General features: G+C 31.9%; 1 protein-coding gene across 3 annotated transcripts; it reads right to left on the reverse strand.

Annotated features, from left to right (window-relative positions):
• Nucleotides 1-1,270: 1,270 nt before the first annotated feature.
• LOC129915509 (uncharacterized) lies at nucleotides 1,271-18,935 on the reverse strand. 3 transcript variants are annotated; one of them, XM_055995072.1, is made up of 26 exons: nucleotides 18,627-18,935; nucleotides 18,358-18,514; nucleotides 18,018-18,292; nucleotides 17,810-17,951; nucleotides 11,762-11,955; nucleotides 11,558-11,696; nucleotides 11,424-11,490; nucleotides 11,177-11,360; nucleotides 9,650-9,791; nucleotides 9,489-9,582; nucleotides 9,252-9,411; nucleotides 7,995-8,136; nucleotides 7,717-7,846; nucleotides 7,492-7,660; nucleotides 7,186-7,324; nucleotides 7,046-7,115; nucleotides 6,789-6,972; nucleotides 6,599-6,731; nucleotides 3,118-3,190; nucleotides 2,864-3,059; nucleotides 2,645-2,795; nucleotides 2,526-2,586; nucleotides 2,298-2,466; nucleotides 1,865-2,003; nucleotides 1,718-1,802; nucleotides 1,271-1,654 (listed from the first exon to the last, which is right to left on the reverse strand). In XM_055995072.1, the coding sequence occupies exons 1-26, from the start codon at nucleotides 18,757-18,759 to the stop codon at nucleotides 1,361-1,363; spliced, it is 3,822 nt and encodes a 1,273-aa protein (XP_055851047.1). In that variant the 5' UTR covers nucleotides 18,760-18,935; the 3' UTR covers nucleotides 1,271-1,360. The 3 variants fall into 3 exon arrangements, with proteins under 3 accessions (XP_055851047.1, XP_055851046.1, XP_055851048.1); XM_055995071.1 differs by having other exon boundaries at nucleotides 18,018-18,295; XM_055995073.1 differs by lacking the exons at nucleotides 9,252-9,411; nucleotides 9,489-9,582; nucleotides 9,650-9,791 and having other exon boundaries at nucleotides 18,018-18,295; nucleotides 18,627-18,933.
• Between the last annotated feature and the right edge of the window lie 1,461 nt (nucleotides 18,936-20,396).

Raw genomic sequence — 20,396 nt, forward strand, 5'->3', positions numbered from 1 at the left:
GCTGTCATACGAAGCATGATCATCTCAGCTGGCATTCATTTATGCTTGTACTTTCTGTAAATTGTCCAAAAATCTGATTGACTTATTAAACACATCTCTGCTTTTGCATTAAAACTTTGTATGGAAAGAAAACCCTACCCAACCTACAAAGCATTACATTTGCACCAGAAATACCAGACGCTTCGATGGTGTCTAACTGGATATCTTACTCTAGTAATCGTTACATAATACATGTCCTTTAACCACACATTAAGCACCCATATTGCGACTTACAACTATCAATCTAAAGTTGATAAATACAGAAATTTTGGATTTTAAAACCTAATTTTTAGGGAACCCGGTTGACTTTTTAATGGAATTTTTCAATAAGATTTCTATTATGTATAACCAACCTCTGTTTTCAAAACTTTTGTCAATTAAGTATTAAAATATTGAAATTTAATTTTTATCAACTATCAATTGATAGTTATAGATCGCAATAAGGGTGAAGTGTTTAGAACTCCTCGTTGACCAATCACCAACCATATCAGATATCCTCTTTTTTGAGCAGCTATGTTGATGCTCTGCAAATATCTGCGTTTTACATTTATATAAACCTGACATTTGTCATTTGCATTAATGAAAGCTATGGATTCGTCTTGCGAAATCATGCATTTATTAAAACACCCAAGCTTTCTTTTTTAATTTGCAGTGCCTAGGGAGGCGCTACAATCCATTGTGGATTTGTGCCTCAACCAGCAAGCTTCTCCAGCCAACTTTATCCTTAGGATGAGGTCCCCACTTGCGTTTCCAAGACGAGGTCCTTCCCATCCCGTACCTCAGGCGTGGAGTCGAAAACTTTCCGGGCTGTAACATGACCCGTCCTTCACAAACAATGCATATTTGCTCTTTAGGTTAATGGTCTTTACAATCCAGATAAAATCGAATCGAAAATGAAATTTTTCTTTATTTTATATTATTACTACCCCATACGGTATGGTGAGCGTTAATTGTACACAATCAACTTATTTTCAGTCATTTTTCTTCAGCGACAAGGAGATCATGGCCACGATATGGCGGTCCTGCCCATAAGGTCCTGTTGTCAGTCTTAAATTAAGCTGCAAAGAAATAATGATTTGCTATAATGATTAGTATTTTATGAAAAATCTTCAACAAGTTTTCAGCTCTAAATTAAAGTACTAGGCAAACAGTAACTGAAACATTCCTTCCCTTTTGTCTTCCCAAATAGCATTCAATCAGCTTTTTTTTTAATTTCAATAAAAAATACAAATTATTTTAAAATTAAAAACAATTTAATACTTTTACATGCAATATGTACATTCCTCTATATATGTAAACATTAAAATAAATACTAAAAATTTTACACAACATTATGATTTGCTGCAACAACTTTCAAGTAGGCTTCTATGTGACCTTTAGCATCACACTTCACATAACTTGGTAGTTTTCTCATTTTCTCTTTCAAACTGTGAAAGAATTCTTTATCTTCATCATCAGACGATGTATCAGAATATTTTCTTCTCTTAGCGGCAACTCGCTCACGCATGTCACTTATTTGAACGTCATTTTGTTCAATACTTTGTACGATTGCTGATGGTGAACATTCGAACAATTCTTCATAAAGTGCGTCATCTAAATCATCATCTTTTGAAACCTAAATAAAAACAAACAAAAAATTAGGAAAAATGTTTATTATTTATCTGTAATACAAAATTACCCCAGGTTGGTCTGGGAAACTGTAATCTTCTATGATATCCTCAAAGCTAAAACATCCTGAAACTTCAACAAAGTTTGGCGAATCCCTGAGAATTTGATGATGAAAAATATAAATTTTACAGATTGAAAATTCATTTTGGTAGCTTACATGCTTGTCTTGATAAATGGCCTCAAGAAATCCATTTGTTCGCAATACTTCCACGTATATTTTCTATCATTTGCTTGGCCAACAATAACTCGAGTATAACCATTTTGCAATGCCATCCATTTCTCTTTACAATCGGTAACTGTAAAAAGAGGATATACATATAAAACTGCCATATTCTATAAAATATATAAAAAAGAAGGGAGAAGGAAAAGAAGGAAGAACGGGAGATAATAAAAGACTCAAGATATAACAAGTGGTATAAAGAAGTAATTGCAGAGGAGATTCCGCAATATATGAAAGCGGAATGGAAGACTGAAAGAACAAGGAAAATAGCCAGAGGGAGTGAGAAGAGTGGATAAATAATTTATAGGAGTTGAGAAGGTACAAAACGAGAGATGGGAGAAGAGGAGGGAGGGGGAACAATCTTTCATACTTGACAATCCAAACTTATTAGCAATTTCTTCCCAAGCTTCTTTTTTCTTCATTTCATCTTTATAACTTTCATCAACATAATTCCATAGCAATTCCTTATCTTTGATAGCTTGAATGAATTCAATTGTAGAATTATCATCAACCGTAGTTCCATTAGACACTTGAAATTTCTATTAAATATACAACCATGTTAGATTTTAACCATTTTAAACTTGTAAAATTAACCTACCGCAGTGTTTGCACCACAAGAGTCTGAATCATAATTAACTTCATAACCCATTTCTCCAGTGCTAAATTATTTTGTTTCTTTAAAATGAAATCATCTTTTAATAAGATCAAGAAACTTACTTGTTAATTTTTAAATGTGGGCACAAAAATGTCATAGTTTTGTAGTATTTCCATCTTGTAGTTGAATTCTCTTCCGTATTATTACCATATTTGTTCAGATCTGCAGTAAAATTTGCTCTAAGACTTTTCCATTTTCGTTTAGCTTCGTTAACTTAAAAAATCCAAGAAGAGATAAGAAATTAGATAAAGAAAAATTTCTGATTTTTTTTTTTTCCTTACTAGATACACCAAATTCTTTAGCAATCGTATTCCAAGCTTGTTGCCTTTTGAGAGCTTTTTTATAGTTAATGTCGGCTGTGTCCCATAGGATTGTTTGTTTTTCAACAGCAAGAATAAAATTCTCAATCCAATTTTGATCAGGACTAGTAAATATAGACTGATTGGCTGAGTTGATTTCATTTGCCTCGAAAGATTGCTGTGGTTATAAAATGTTGGTTAAGAGTTTTTGTTGTTTTGTGGAGTTTAAGAGTTACCTCATTATTTTGCTGTGTAGATGGTCCATTGTTGTCACCATTATCAGAAACACTCAATTCTCGCTTCACGGTTCTGAAATTAAAAAAATATATATGTATATAATGTTGTTTGTTGGATGTGAGCAGGTGGAAAAAGATGCATTTGGGCTAGATTTTCACCACCTACTTAAAGGAATTTCAAGGGAAGAGTTTTTATTCGTGCATGTAGGTTTGGATGGGCATGTCGGGAAGACAAAGACTGGAAAACTCGAATGAGTTTTTCTAAAAATCTATATCTCCGCGATAAGGAGCTGCACTACCTTGTGTTTTAACAAAAGGCCAATGAAGAAATATTTGACTGTTAACAGTCGAATTGTTTTTTCCCTGAACACCGTTTATTTTTAATAAATATGATTGAATTTGAATTTATAAATATGATTTAAAATCATGAAAATATATAACCAGCATAAAAGTGTTCATATATGCGTTTCGCCCCGATGTAATGCTTGGGCTCATCAGAAGACGACCATTACACCTTGTCTTGACGCATATTTTCCCGAATAAATCGAGATTCCATATAATCCGAGCTGCATAGAGCAACTGCGAATTATATAGTTGCTACAAGTCTTCAAAGAAGATAAATTGTAGCTATTTTTATTGCCTTGCTATGGCATTGAAGAAATATTTGACTGTTAACAGTCGAACTGTTTTTTCCCTGAACACCGTTTATTTTTAATAAATATGATTGAATTTGAATTTATAAATATGATTTAAAATCATGAAAATATATAACCAGCATAAAAGTGTTCATATATGCGTTTGCGCAGTTGCTCTATGCAGCTCGGATTATATGGAATCTCTATTTATTCGGGAAAATATGCGTCAAGACAAGGTGTAATGGTCGTCTTCTGATGAGCCCAACCATTACATCGCACAGTGTGGTAATTCGCCAATCTGACTGGACAAAATAGAAAAATAAAGTTTAGCCACATGATTTTAAATCATGAGTTGAGCTTCTCAATACAATGGGTAACTGTAATTCATGTTTGGTTTTTTGGTTCCCATCTCGGATTAGCGTAAGCTAAGCTTGAAAGTTGGTTCTTGTCAACAGTTGGATGGAGATAATACAAAGTATTCTATTTTTCGCTTGAGTTTGGTTGACGATTAAAAACGCTGTGGTAGTTTTTTTGTTGTAATTGTTTTTTTTAATTGTTAATCTACATTTGGAGGTAAAGTATTATAATTTTTATTTATTAATTACCATTGCAACTATTTAAAAAAAAAAAAATCTGTAAGAAGGCTAGGAAGTGCAAAAAAAAAATATCTTTGTTTTTCAATTAGAGGTAAAGTTAATTTTTCCGCATTTTTCCGGTCTGAAATTAATTAATTAATGTATTGTGGAGTGTTGTCATTGAGATTAGCTATTTACATGTCTCGCGTTTTCTCGACCGCCATACAACTTTTTTCACTTTTCAAAATGAAGTCAAGATTTTCAAAAAAAAACAAATTTTCGAAAAATGTGTCAAAACTGCCAAATAAGATCGAAAAGACAGTTTTTTTTTATCTTTTAATGAGCAGGTTTCATCTTTGGAACATTTTTGACAATAAAGAAATATTAAAAACATATATAAAAGTTTTGTGCTTCAAGTTAAGCGAAAAAAAAAACAAAAAAGGTGGAAGACACTTTGGACCGCTCTTTAAACATGAATTTCATTTTGCTTGACCAATATTAGGTGGTAACTAATTAAACAAAAACAGTAGATAGTGAAACAAAGAAGAAAAGAATTTTTAAAAATAAAAAAACGGGAAAAATATAACAAACGGAAGGTTAAAAGTGTACCTATCCATTAGAAATAGTTAAAATCAGTAGAACCGCTCTCCGCAAAATTGAAAAAGCATATTCCAATAAAACCGTAAAGGATTTATCGAAATTTTTTTTGAGTGAAGGATCAAAATGTATAAAAGATTAAGTTCTGATCCTGAACTAATGAGGCATTATCATTGATGAATGATGCTTTTCTGTCGGAACACATAAAACAAGTTAAATGCAAAAAGCAAGCAAGTGTAAAAGGCCAGAAATAGGGTCACGAAGAAATTTAGAGAATTATTATCTTGAAAAACATAGAAGGTAATATAAACACAGCTGTTTTTAATAGGCTCTTATGTTTCAAGTTTGCATCGCACAAAAAGGAGTTACTTTTTTAAATTATCTGTAGATATTTTTAAAGGTGATGCCATTTTTTATGATTGTGAAGCATATTTAATTAAAATCATTGCTAAAATTTTAATTTAAAGCATGATATTGAGAAAATAAATCATGTATGTCACCTGTCAAAAACGTGTGTAAAAGTTCTATTTCTTAATAAAAACTAATTATTCTGCCTCTCTTTTTTCGTGAATAGCAATAGAGTTTTTATTTATTGAGATTTTTCAAGCGTTTTTTTAAATAATTAAGTATATCCAATCATAGAATATGTTTACGGAAACATAAATACTATAAAAATGCATTTTCTTCATCACTATTTTGACCCACTTTTTGCAGAAATTATAGATTTCTTTTTAAAAAACCTTTCTTTTTTATAGAATGTTATCTATTCACACTCATTTGTTTAAAACTGTTTAGAAAAAAAGTCGATTTAAAGCGAGTTATTAATTTTGTCCAGCTAGATTCGTGATTGGCCACACTGTGCATCGGGGCGAAACGCATATATGAACACTTTTATGCTGGTTATATATTTTCATGATTTAAAATCATATTTATAAATTCAAATTCAATCATATTTATTAAAAAGGCCAATGTTCAGCAAATCAATTTAACTACTTGGGTAAACGTAAAACTTTCGCACTATAGGTCGCTGTCGTCGATCGAAGACGTACGAGTAAACAAGGAGTTCAATTATCTCGGATGATAATCAGAGTCATTACTTGGTCGTACTTCTGATTTCCGTTTATAATGAATACGATCTCTTATTGTAACGAAATAAAAAAAAAATAATCGTGGCGTATACGTAACATTTTTCTGATCTGTGTCTACATTATTTTAATAAGAAAAAAAAAGTTTTTAAAAGATAGTGAAAAGAAAGCTTTATTATGATGGAACACAGAAAATAAACTCTAGAGACATTTCATAGACTGGATTGTCTTTGGTTTGACGGCCTGAAGAAAGAACCTGGGGTTGAATCGCGGTACACGATTACGATCATACGTTTTGACTATTTCTGTCTCCATTACATTAGTAGAAAAATATAGGGACACATAGATCCCATACGTTAACGAAAGTATGCCGTAATTCGACCCCTGTACGGCATCCCTTCAGCACAGAAATGGAGTTCTCCACAATAGAGTACAGCCTGCTGACTCAAACATAGAGTTACAAGAAAGTCATTTTACAGATTTTCGGATTCAATGATTCATCAATCAACACTTTTTTTTGTATTTTTTTTTTTCGCTGATATTGGTTTCCAGAAATAAAATCAAACTTAAAGCAAAAATTGAAACTTACACATTAGCTTTGAGATACGGCAGCAAAAAATCCAATTCTTCAAAATTTTCCCACGTAGCATTGTTGGGATATTTTGCAAATTCTCGAATAAACGCACCTCTTAGTGTGGCCCATTTTCTTTTGCATTCCAATGCTGAAAATAATAATCAAAATTAAACTCACTTTTAATTTTTCACAATTTTAAACTTACAAGATACTGAAAAATGAGCAGCTATTTGTTTCCATGCTTGTAATCTATATTTCCTATCTTTACATCGTTCATCATTAAGATCCCATAATATTGTATGTTTTCTTATTTCATTAATAAACTCTTTGACTGTAAACTTTTTTAAAGCTTTTCTTTTTGAGGATTGATTTTCATCATTTTTGGATTCCTTTTTGTAGTATAAAAAAATGTTAAAATTGTTATAGAGTATTGCAGTTATGTGAATGATCATAAAGAATTACCTCAAATGAACTTGAGAAACTATTATCATTTCTTCGTTTAAATTCCGACTCGCCTACGAAACTATCACCTCTGAAAAACAAAAATCATGTAAGAACTTGGTTCTTTTAAGCAGTCATTAAAATGTAAATTTTTTACTTACTTCTTGTATTTAACGTGTGGACCCAAGAATTTCATTTGTGAGTAGTAATTCCAATTTTTATATTTTTCCTTTATGGGTTTAAAATAATTTCGAACAAATGAATCTCTAAGTGCTTTCCATTTTCTTTTGCATTCCTCAACTGGAACAAACATAGTCAAAATTTATTTTTATACTGATACTTTGGATTGCAAGATTAATTGAATTAAATATTTACAAAGTGGATAAGAAAATAAAATGATTTATACATTTTTGTCTTTTTAGACATAATATGGAGTACCTTTATCGAAAGTAAAAAATACTACTTACCAGAACAGGAGAAATGTGCTGCAATGAGTTCCCATTCTTTAGCTCTTAGCTCATTGTTTCGATAATTCTCATTATTGGAGTCCCATAACATTTCATGCTGCTTTACTTTAATAATAAATTCATCTACGCAAAATGGTTCTTTTGATTCCATCTCAAGTCTATCTATTTCCTGTTTTATTAAATTAATTAAAAATAAATTTACAACATTTATGTCTTATAATTTACCTCATATGCACTTGAATAATTATCTTCATCCATTAATTCTTGTTTTACAACTAATTCTTGATATTGTTCTTCTTCGCCATTTTGTTTAATGTCTGGTTCTTCACATGAGTCATCTTGATTGGGTGTATTTCTATAAGTAAAATACATTCCGATTTAAAAAGTGGAACAAGTCATGTTATTCAATTCGTACGTTAAAATTAAGTCATTTTAACTAAATCTAAATTTTTACTAAAAATTGACACCTCATAAAAACTAATAACTCATGTCTTTAAAATTACCTTTTATATTTTAAATTTGGCACTAAGAAATTCATTTGTTTATAGTATTTCCACGATTTTTCTTCTTCTTTAATGGGCTTGTAATAATTTCGAGTAAATGCGTCCCTTAGTGCTTTCCATTTCTTTCTGCATTCAGCAATATCTAAAAAGATGAAAACATTTGGCTTTGAATGAAATATTTTTATTTTTTATTTTTTTTTTTAAGATCTTAAAATATTTTAAACCCTAATTATTTGAAAACTTAAAAGTTCAGATAACAATTTAAAACGTAAGTTCACAAAGAATCAAGTGACTTAGGTCCAACTGTTTGGAAATTTTTTGCTGAGCCCGAATGGATAAGGTGTGATGCAATTATTCTATAAACATGGATATGCTGACGATTAATTCACAAATATATCGCCATTGATATCCTTAATAAAAGTTAGTTGATTCGAAAAATTTTGTGTTGATAAGCAAAACAATATTTGACGAACTTTTCACAGAAGCTACATATTGTAAAGGTTTTGAAATAAGTAGATTAATGTAGCGTCAACTGCTGGAACGTGACCTCAGACTTCTAGTTTAAAATTGACGGCAGTGAGTCAGGGATCGAGCTGGCTTGCTGCACATTTTTATTTCAAAACGAAAAGATTTCCAAAATCGAAGGGTACGAAGGTGGAGTGTGCATAAGTGGAGACTCGTTAAAAAAGTTTAAAATTCGGAGAATTTGATAGACGGATGTTAAAATACTGAAACACCCAGTCGACGGACGATGTAGAACTATGTAGAACAAGTTCCTCAAGGGGAAAGAGAACTCAATCAACCTAATGTCTGGCGTAACTGAAGGCAGCTTAAGTGGTTTGTTTGCTAGGTTTGTGCTCTACCCTGGATTTTGATATATGTACATATATTTAAAAACTAACGAATAACGTCCTAAGAAATCAGAAAATCAATAGCAACAATCAGACTTAAAAAATCCACATACTTTTCTCAGATTTTAGTTTGCTAATTTATTTTTTAAAACTTTCAAAGAAAAGGTCAAAGAGCAGCATGACTTAACCGTCTTTGTGGCTTCTAAAAGAGGATTGAGTATGCTAGGATCACACTATTTAGTTAAGTCATTAGAACAAAAAAATTGGGAATTGATGTTCTGGAATTCTTTAACATTGAAAAAATAAATAACTGTTTAAATTATTTTTTTTTTAAATTTTAAGATGATACAAAAAAAAGGATTATTGGGTTTAAGTATTTTTTTAGATATTAGTAAGACCAACTTACTTGACATAGCAAAATGATCAGTCACCTCCTGCCAAGCTTGTAATCTTAAATCCTTATTTTTATAGCTCTCGCTGCTTAGATTCCACAACATTTCATGTGATTTCATAAAATTAATAAATTCCTCATTCGAATCATTTCCAGTTTCATCATGTTGGGTTTCCTTTAATATTTTGTTTTTTTTTTTTTAATTGTATGAGATTAAATGAACTTTTAAGAACAAAAAACAATTTAAACTACCTCGCTTATACTTGGAATTGAATTTTCTCGTACTTCCTGTTTGATTTCATCAACTAAACTGCCTGATGGATTTGACTGGGTTCCTAATTGATCTCTGGAATAAAAATATAAGTACAAGATCATTTATATATGCTACCATTAAAACTTCAATCAATTCTAACCTCTTTTCTGCTTTTATATGGGGGACCAAGAATTGCATTGGTTTGTAATATCTCCAATGTTTATCTTCCTCATTTATTGGTTTAAGGAAATTTCGAACAAATAAATCTCTAAGAACTCTCCATTTCTTTTTGCAATCTTCAACTGGAAGAGAAAAGTTAATTTATGTTGAAGAGAGAGAGAATTGTACGTTTTTGTTAATAATGTTTAAATTTTTCAAAAATATACCGATATGGAATATTCTTTGATTTTAAAGTCTTGAAAATTAAAATGCGAGGGGAAACGCCATTTCTTAAAGTCCGAGTGTGAAGATGAGTTTGTTGGAAGGAGGAAGAATGCTGTTACATGATACATTATGTCAATACTTTTGATTTATTGATCTATTCTTATAAATAAGATATCATTATGAATTGATTTCAAAAGCTCAATCGGCTTAAGGTATGAAAATACGATTCGAGCCATAGACAAATACACTCGTACGCTTTAAGGATAACTACTAAATCTGAGGATGGAGGAGAACCCAAACATTTCACAGCCCCAGGAGGTGACTTCTGATATCCAGCGCTCATATCAAAGAGATAATTACTTTTGCCAATCGTTGCTACTTTAGTAAGAAGGCAATGCCATATCTCGAACAATTAAGGTGAATCTAAGCCAGAATGATATCATTTCTGTCCTGTTTTATGCTGCAGAGACATGGACTTTGACAAAGGCTGATGAAAACCTTCTGGATTGTTTCAAGAGAAAAATTCCTCCGGCTGATTTTTGTCCCGTCTGCATTGGAGAAGTAGATACAATAAAGGACTGTACGGATTGTACAAGAACACTAGGGGCCATTTGCTGAATCGAAACTTAAATAATTTATGTTGAACATAAACTCTTATTCTCTATTTTTTCCTCTATGTAAACTGTCACATAAGGATTTATGTTCAACATTAATGGTAAAGTTTGGATTCAGCAAACGGCTCTAACCTAGCCAAACGAGTAAAGGTGCATCGATTGAAATGGCCAGGTCATGTGGAGCGCATGAACAACAATGCTCCTTTCCAGAAAGTTTTCGACTGCAACCCAAAGGGACGGCGCAGTAGAGGCAGACATCGTCTTAGGTGGTGCACGCTAGTGTCAGTAAGTGACTTTAAAAAAGGATTTATTAATACCTGCGAAACTATTTGTTCTGACTAGTGTACGCACACTAGCAGCCCAACCCGGCCCAACTACCGGTCAATTAGCCTTAAGTGTACCCAGAATTGCATGGCCCGGTTTTCGGCAATCAGCATAAGGCCGAAAAGTTACCATTATCAATTAGACAACGTCAGAAGTCACTATGCAGAGCGAATTTACTTCAAGACTCCAACTCGAATGCTCTTTTCAGGTCAGAGGATTTTGAAAACCGAGAAAGATTGTATAATCTATGTAGTAATTTGGATGAAGATTACATCCAAAGATTTCAGATTGAGCTGTTTGAAAATGGCCTTCGTCATCATTATTTAAGCATAATAAACGAATTAATTATATAGATTTGTACATACCTAATACGCTAAAGTGATCAGCAACTTCCTGCCATGCAACAAATCTCAATTTAACATTCTTGTAGTTATTAAAATTCGAATCCCATAATATACGTTTTTCTTTCATTACTTCAATAAATTCTTCATTGGAAAACTCCTTGACTTCTTCTTTTACTTTTTCCATTTTATGTTCATTATCTGTGCCCTATTTTAAGGAATTATAAATTAATTACTTAAGTTTATCTAAAAAAAAATTGTTTAAACTTACCCAGCCTTCAGATGATAGGCTATCATCATCAGAGACGGTACGTTCAAATGATTTCTCAAAATTTAATCTGTGAACAAAATTTTGCAAATTATAATAAAAAATAAAATTTAATAAAATCAATTAATTTATAATACCTTTTACCCTTGAGGTGTGGTTCTAAAAACATTAATAGTTTAAAATATGGCCAAATGTTAGTTTTCTCATCTGGATTTTTATTATAACTTCGAGAATAAACATCTCTTAATCCTCTCCATTTCTTTTTAACTTCGTCGACTAAAAATAAGAAGTACATAGTTTTTAAAATGGAAACAATAGTCAATGTTTAAATTTGTATTTACTTGTAGATTCAAGTTTATTTGCAATCTTTTCCCAGGCCTTCATCTTTTTGTAAATACTTTTATGATTCTTATGATGTACATCCCATAATAATGGATTTTTTTCAACTTCCTCAATAACTTTTTCGGGGAAATCTTTTTTTTGTTCGGACACAACAGGAGGAGGATCTTTAGGTGACTCATCAGGAATAGGTTTGCTAAAAAAAATAAATTAAGAATTTACAATTATTTCCACAAAAGTAGTCATTCTGAAAACATACAAATATAAATGAGACATTTTTTTGTATTATTTTATTGGGCAAAATTATGTTAACATTTTGAATGACTAAGGATTGCCATTCGAATGGCACATTTTAAAGCACCTTTGGTTGAGCAACTAGTCAGGTCAGACTTTATCATAATGTCTGCTGACGTCTGTCAGCATAAACATACATAGATGAGATAAATTTTCGTTATTTTCGTGAAATTAAAAAAAAAAGGTACTGAGGGTCATCGAATGCTTTCAAGTGTTAACTAGGTTAAAGACCGACGATTTTCATGTTAAGTACAGACATGGTTATGTTCTGCGTTAGGTGGGAATAGCTCGATGTGTTATATTAAGAGCTTTTAAAACCAAGTGAAACCATAACAGGAGATCGTTATCAAATTTATGCATTTAACTGAGCTAATGTGACATCTGAATTTTCTATTGCTACGTCACACAGTACCTTTTTTTGGTTGCAAAATTCATATTTTCTGTATGAATAAATCGCTTCAAATTTTTACTTGCGATATAGGTATTACACATATGTATAACATGTTATGCATTCGTACAAAAAAAAGTTGAGATAACAATTTTCCATGATAGTGTTAAGTGTCAGTTTTTTCGTATGTTTCCATACTTGCAGTGGCTGCTATTTATTCTGTCAATTCCATTATCTTTGAACAACAACAACATCTTGAAGGTGCTACCACCAAGTGTTTATGGCTAGAGTTACAGTACTGTTTCACGGATGAAAATCCGATCATCAGACTCCTTTACTCCATTTTGGTATGTGGTGCTTAGTCTAGTAATTTTTTCATTTGATTTGAAAAACTTTTTCCGTCACCTAGACCAAGCGATTTCAGAAGCCAGTACACTACGCACTGCGTTACCTTACCCACATGAATAGCTTCAGCTGAGGTAGCGCAGTGCGTAGTGTACTGGCTTCTGAACTCGCTTGGTCTAGGTTCAATCTTAAACTCTAACAGCAAGTTCGTGCAACCCAGTCGTGCATTATTTTTTTTTATCTTGAAGAAAATTTCCGGAAATTTTAAGAAGTGCTTCAGAAGTGTTTGTTGAAGTAAAATTTTTCATCATTAGTTTTTCCAAACCCTTGCTTTGGTTAACTCACATCAAGTCCAAACTCCTCGCGAAAACTTGTTTGGATCTCTTGTTTTCTTCTTTTGTCCTTCTCTCTAGTCTCAATAGACTCATCAGTATCTCCGCCTTCTTGTCGAAAATTTTACGCAAGTTTCAATATAAATTCCATAATATCTGATTCTATCATGCAGTGAAAAGATTCCATAATATTCGTATTTATGTTCTTCCTCATTTATTGAGGCTTTTTTGTTTTATTTCTGTTAATTCATTCAAAAATTATGATTCACAAACATAGTTGTTTCCTCATCCTTTAACTTATCAAGTAAAGTAGCATAAAATATATTTTTCGTTTTTAATAAAAAATCATGTTATTTAAATCCACCACACACAAAACAAAGAACGCGTATTCTCCAAGATTTTAATTTTATACATGAAAAAAAAGAAACAAGAAAAGTCTGACTTCATCTAATCAAATCTTTCTGGCTTAGTCGATGAAAAAATGGCGCAACTGAGTTTTTGGATTTGCGTTAAACATATAGAAGGATTTTGAATCTGTTGAGCTTGGTTTAATGTACTTGGAACCTTTTTTTTTTCTATACAATTTCAAGTCGAAAAAGTGTGCAAAAAGTGGTGTTTCAAAAAAAATTAAAGTAAACAATTAAAAAAGATTTGTTTTTAAATTATTAAGAAATAAAAAAACTAAAAGCGTGTGACTAATTGAGGCTTATTTAGATTAGCTTAGTTCTGGTTATGCATAGGAAACTTGAACCGAGTAGTTTTTTCGAAAAGCATTCAAGACAATTATTTTTAATGTTTTAGATTCATATGCATTCGTCTAAATGGCCGACATTTTTGTATAATATTTATATCACGATTGTATTTCTTTTAAATATCTTTGTAACCAATCAAAAAAGTACTTATTTTTTATGAGCGACTGTCAACTTATGTGTCATTATGATGTACTTTGTGGTGGTTTTACTTGAGCACTGAAAAAGTTTCTAAATAACTATAATAAACCAACAAATCATCATAAGACAACTCATCATAAGACAATTCATCATATGACAACTCATCATAGGAAAACGCATCATGAGATTTTTCTCGTGCTTAGAAGCTAGCTTCTATTTGGATTTAAAAATATCAAACACAACAAATTCTTAATACACACAAAGGTTGAGAGATGTTAAAAAATAAAATTTAATTAAAATTTATTTAATATAAACATTCCAAATATGAGAATCTATCATTTTCACTTCGCTTATCCATTTTGCAAAAAATTTAAGAGCTTTACAAAATATCATTAAATGTGGTAATTGATGTTGAAATACGACACTTAATATAAATCTACTGTGTGTTTTTGAATCTAAGTTAGCAATTTATTATTTTGTTTTTCTTGTCAATAATTTTCTATTTAAATTTTCACTTCTTGTTAAACTGCGAATTCAGTTGGATTGTTCCTTTATATTAAATAAACTTAATTATATTTATTGTTATTATCTGGAATTGGTTTTAATTCAATAAGAGAAGTCAACAGGTTATGGGCCCAGATATGGAAGACAATAAATATAGAGTTCATCTGTTCGATGGTACCAATTTCAATAATTGGAAATTTCGGTTGTTGGCATTGCTAGAAGAGCATGGCCTTGAAGATTTTATTTTCAAAAAATTATCTGATGTCTTAGAAGCCGAGCCCGATGCAGCAAAGAAGGAAGTCTTAGTCAAGAAAGAAAAGAAATGCAAGTCTCTCATAATTCATCGCATTGCAGACAGCCACCTCGAGTACGTCAAGGATCAAAAAACGGCAAAAGAAATTTTTGATAGCCTTGTGGGTACTTTTGAGAGAAAAAGTATTGCGTCACAACTTTTTTTAAGAAAAAGCATTTTGAATCTCAAGTGCCCGGAAGGAGGAGACATGGAAGAGCATCTTTTGAGGTTCGACAAATTGGTTCGGGATTTGCAATCATCAGGTGTTACCATGGAAAAAGTTGATGTTATTTGTCATCTTTTATTAACAATGCCCCCTTCTTTTGAGGCGTTGGTAACTACCTTAGAAACTATGGATGTTGAAAAACTGACTATAGAGTTCGTTAAAAGCCGAATCCTTGATGAAGCGAAAAAGAAGACAAATTCAGAAGTTCAGCATAGCGATTCCGTAGCAATGTATTCGAAAACCAAACTCAAATGCTATAAGTGTGGAAAACTTGGGCACAAGCGCTCTGAATGCAAGAGTAGCAGATGGCAAAACCAAAATGAACATGTTGCCAAAGCAAAAGTGAGTACTACTGATGACGAAATGTTTATGTTCATTGCACATTCAGGAATGGGTCTAAAAGCTGAGTCTAAAAACTGTTTAAATTTCTATCTGGATTCTGGTGCTACAGATCATATGGTAAACGATGAAAGCTATTTGACTGAATGTAAAGTTTTAGACAGTCCGATTCAAATATCAGTTGCAAAGAACGGTTTTTACTTGATGGCATCGAAAGTTGGAACAGTCCCAGGAACCTTATCAGCAAATGGAAAGAAAACTGCTGGGGTTATCGAAGATGTCCTGTACGTTAAAGATTTGTCATGCAATTTACTTTCAATTCGAAAACTGGAAGCTAAAGGAATAAAGATAATTTTCGAAAACGGAAAGGCAACTCTTTGGAAAGGCGAAAATCTTCTAACGGAAGCTGTTGGTAATGGAAAATTGTACGAGCTATCCATAGAAGTAGATGAAACCCAGTTTGCTGGAATTAGCGCCGGAAAAAGTATTGAGTTATGGCATAAGCGAATGGGTCATCTGAACACTGCTGACATTTTCAAACTAAAGCGAGCTGGAACTGTAGATGGGCTGGATGTATCTGAAAGTGGTAATCAAGAATATTTTTGTGAATCATGTGTTGCTGGTAAGCAGCATCGAAAACCACATAAAAGCGTTTCGGAGAGCAGATCATCAAGACCATTAGAACTTATCCATAGTGACGTTGTGGGACCAATAACCCCAACCACCTATGATAGAAAAAGGTATGTTGTTATTTTCATTGATGATTTTACACGTTTTGCAGTGGCCTATTTGATGGAGGGGAAACATAAAGTCTTTAGTAAATTCATCGAATATACTGCATGGGTAACTGCTCATTTCGAAACAAAAATATCTCGTTTGCGTGTTGACAATGGTGGTGAATATTCTTCAAGCAACTTCAAGAAATTCTGTTTGGAGCAAGGGATCAGAGTAGAATACACATCAGAGCAAAATAGTGTGGCCGAAAAATACAATCGTGTTATTATGGAAAAGGCCAGGAAAATCCTATTAGATGCGAAAGTCGAAAAATATTTATGGGGAGAAGCTGTTGTAATGTCTGTGTTCTTGTCGAATAGAACCTGTACACAAGCATTTCAAAACAGGGAAGAGAAGAATGTCACACCTGCAGAGTTATGGTACGGTAGAAGACCAAACTTGAGAAATTTACGTATATTTGGAAGTGCAGCATACGTTCACATTCCTGGTCAGCATCGTACTAAACTTGATTCAAAATCATTTAAATGCATTATGGTGGGATATGCGCCAAATGGTTATCGGTTGTGGAACCCAGTTTCCAAGAAAATAGTGATAGCAAGAGATGTAATTTTTAATGAAAAGCCTTTGAAATCTGACCAAATTAAACCGATTGTTTGGGAACAATCAAGCATATCTCATGAAGATGAAACCGAACTCGAAGTTATATCCGAAGCAGGAGGAGAAAGTCAAGAATGTGATTCGAACTATGAAGAATGTTTGGAAACCCAAGATGTAAGAGAACCCGATGAGATTGAGAAACCAAATGATGAAAATGAACGTCTTAAGCGAACTATTAAACCGTCAAGTAGATTCAATGACTTTGACATGACAACTAACATCACGTGTGCCTTGAGTGCTGAAAGTTTTGTTGAAAATGTGAAAACATCATTTGACGATGGAAATAAGACCCCCGGTAAGAATCAATGGAAATTTGTAATTGAGGAGGAGTTGCCATCTTTAAAAGAAGCTTATACCTGGATTGCAACAAAACTACCCGAATCAAAGAAAGCGATTAGAAAGAGATGTGTATTTAAAATCAAGAAATATCAATGCGACAAGGTTACAAAATTCAAAGTCTCTCTTGTTGCTAAAAGATTTTCAAAAAGAAAGGGTCAACTGGAGAAAGTAAAATTTCGTTTTTATCTGTTATGTTATGACAAGAGCTTTGTCGAAATTCCAATTCATTGAACTTAGAAAACAACTAGGGATTTATCATCAAGCTGAGGAGGAGTGTTGAAATACGACACTTAATATAAATCTATTGTGTGTTTTTGAATCTAAGTTAGCAATTTATTATTTTGTTTTTCTTGTCAATAATTTTCTATTTAAATTTTCACTTCTTGTTAAACTGCGAATTCAATTGGATTGTTTCTTTATATTAAATAAACTTAATTATATTTATTGTTATTATCTGGAATTGGTTTTATTTCAATAATAAGAGAAGTCAACAATTGAAAATTGATAACTGCATTTGCTGTTTAACGGTTTAAAAAAAATTTCTTTATAGCTATAAGAAATCGATCTACAAGTTAACACACACAAAAACAGGCCCGAATGCTTTTATCTTTTTCTAATGATTTTACCGTTTTTACAAAGCAAACTTGTCAATTCTATCTTAAACATAATTAACCTTTTCCCTTTATCCCAAACAAAAAAATCAACTTACGTTCTTGTGCCATGACCAAGAAAGGGTCTTACAAAATCCAAATGTGTAAAATACGCCCATGTACTGTCGTTATCAGGATGTCTTGATATTTCACGACCCAAATAGACTTTAAAATATTTCCATTTTTTTCTACAATTTTCAACTGAAATTATAAATATTCAAAAATTAATTCATAATTCTTTATTTCAATATATGATTTATTACTAACCCGGTATACCAAGCAAATTCTCAATTTCCTTCCAAGCATAATCTTTCAATTCTTTATATTTAAAATTCGGATCATTGTGACTCCACAAAACCGGACGTTGTTTTACAGCTTCAATAAATTGAAATATTTGCTCGCCTTGATTCATAATAACTACTTTATTATCCTTTTCCAATTTAAGTTCAATTGGCGGTTCGAGAGGAGAAACAACAACTTCATCATCACTTTCAACACTCGATTCGGATGAGTTTTTATTGTTTTCTTGTGCAAATAAAGGACTGCTAAAAGGAAAGAATTCATAAAAAAAAACTATTTAGAATTGTTCAAATAGGTGTTGTTAAACCTTTTCTTTTTTATTATTGGAACCAAAAATTCCATATCTTTAGCATATTTCCATTTTGTACCACCTTTGAGTGGCGGCAAATCCTTATCACCTGTCTTCAATTTCTGACGACAAAGTGTTGCCCGAAGACCTTTCCATTTTCTTTTGCATTTGATAGCTAAAATATAATAAATTAATAATAACCAATACAGATTAAAACAATTTTGCACAAAAAAATTTGTTATTGTTTTTATTTTTTTTTTTTGTTTGTTTTGTTTGATTGTGATTACTTGGTAGATTAAATCGGCTGCCAATTTCATCCCAAATTTGTTGTTTCTCAAGAACATTTTTAAAATTGGGATGATTTATATTCCATAATATTTCGTTTGTTCTAATTGCACTAATAAATTCTTCAGTTGTCATATTTATAACATTTATATTGGATATTTTGTTTAATTTTAAGATGAAAAAATGTTTAACAAAATTGAAACTTTTTTGTTGGTATCAGCTGTAAAAAATTTGCGAAATAAAACTCGTCGGAATCAAATGGTTGCTTGTATTTGCAGCGTCGCCATCGCTGCCATGAAATTTTGGTAGTTTTGGTAGTTGAAGATGTCGCTTGCCGCGGTGGCGCGGTGAGCCCAATGAGTGTGTTTAAAGTTGATTTGAAAAAATTGTGAGTGTGTTCAACGCTGCTAGCAGCATTTTTTCAGTTGTACAAACATGGTTTAGCATTGGTTTAAGTTTTTTTGAGCTACGGACAGCGTTTTTTTATGACGTAAATTCGACACCGGACCCAAGTAACATAACAGCTTCTGTAAATTGAAGTCTCGCAGGTACTACTTTTTATACAGCTTGTATTGAGCGTGCTTCAGAATTGAATTGCTTATAGAAGTTCGAACTTGTTTTATAACTTCTAATAAGTTGTTTAAATACTGTTAAAGAAACTTAACGGAAGAAAGCTTGTTTTTTGGATAACCCAACTAACATTTCAGCTTCGGTTAAGGTATTACAAAAGCTACATTTCAGCTTCTTTTAAACTTTAGTAAGGTTGTTGGGCATGGAAAAAGGAGAACGTTATACAAATTTTACCCTCCATAAGGATCTTAAACGAAGCTTTACCGAAGCTCTACCGAATTTGAGTTTTGACAGATAGCTTCGGAAGAGCTTGTATAGCTCTTTAACACATGTCTTATCGAAATTTAAAAAAAACTACAAAAACAAAAAAGAATTCTTTTTTAACTGGTTTTAAATCATGAATTTTATCTTTTGATCTGATATTATATATAACATTTCATAAATTTTTAGCATATCTATTAATAATAATTTTAAAAGTATATAATTTTTTTACCACACCCAGGAATCGAACTTCGTATCTGCTTGGTGGTAATGCACCACTCTACCCACTCGGCCATCCTAGTATATTCATTTATGAAATCAAAAACTTAATCAGTTCAAATAGCAAAAAAATGTCCGAGCTAAATTATTCAATGTCAAAACCAAAAAGTGTCCGAGCTAGATTATTTAATATCAAAACCAAAAATCAAATACAAAACTTTGTAATTTCTGTAAAGCTTCTATAAATTCATTAAACAGGCTTATAAGAAAAACAAGCTTTCTTCGTTTAAGTTTCTTTAATAGTATTTAAACAACTTATTAGAAGTTGTTAAACAAGTCCGAACTTCTATAAACAGTTAAATTCTAAAACAAGCTCAATTCAAGCTGTATAAAAAGTAGAACCTGCGAGATTTCAATTTATAGAAGCTGTTGTGCTAGTTGGGAAGCCTGGTTAGTGAATTTATAGAAGCTTTATACAAATTGCCAAGTTGAGTATTTGATTTTTGGTGCTGATATTAAATAATCTAGCTCGGACACTTTTTGGTTTTGACATTGAATAATTTAGCTCGGACATATTTTTGTTTTGGCATCCCGACAAACAATTTTGGTTCTATAAAACTTTACAGATGCAATTGTTGCTTCTGTAAAGCATTATAGAAGCAAAATTGTTAGTAGGGATCAGCTATTTGAGCTGATTAAGTTTTTGATTTCATTAATGAATA

Source organism: Episyrphus balteatus, chromosome 3 (assembly GCF_945859705.1).
Source record: "Episyrphus balteatus chromosome 3, idEpiBalt1.1, whole genome shotgun sequence".
NCBI classification, from domain to species: Eukaryota; Metazoa; Arthropoda; class Insecta; order Diptera; family Syrphidae; genus Episyrphus; species Episyrphus balteatus.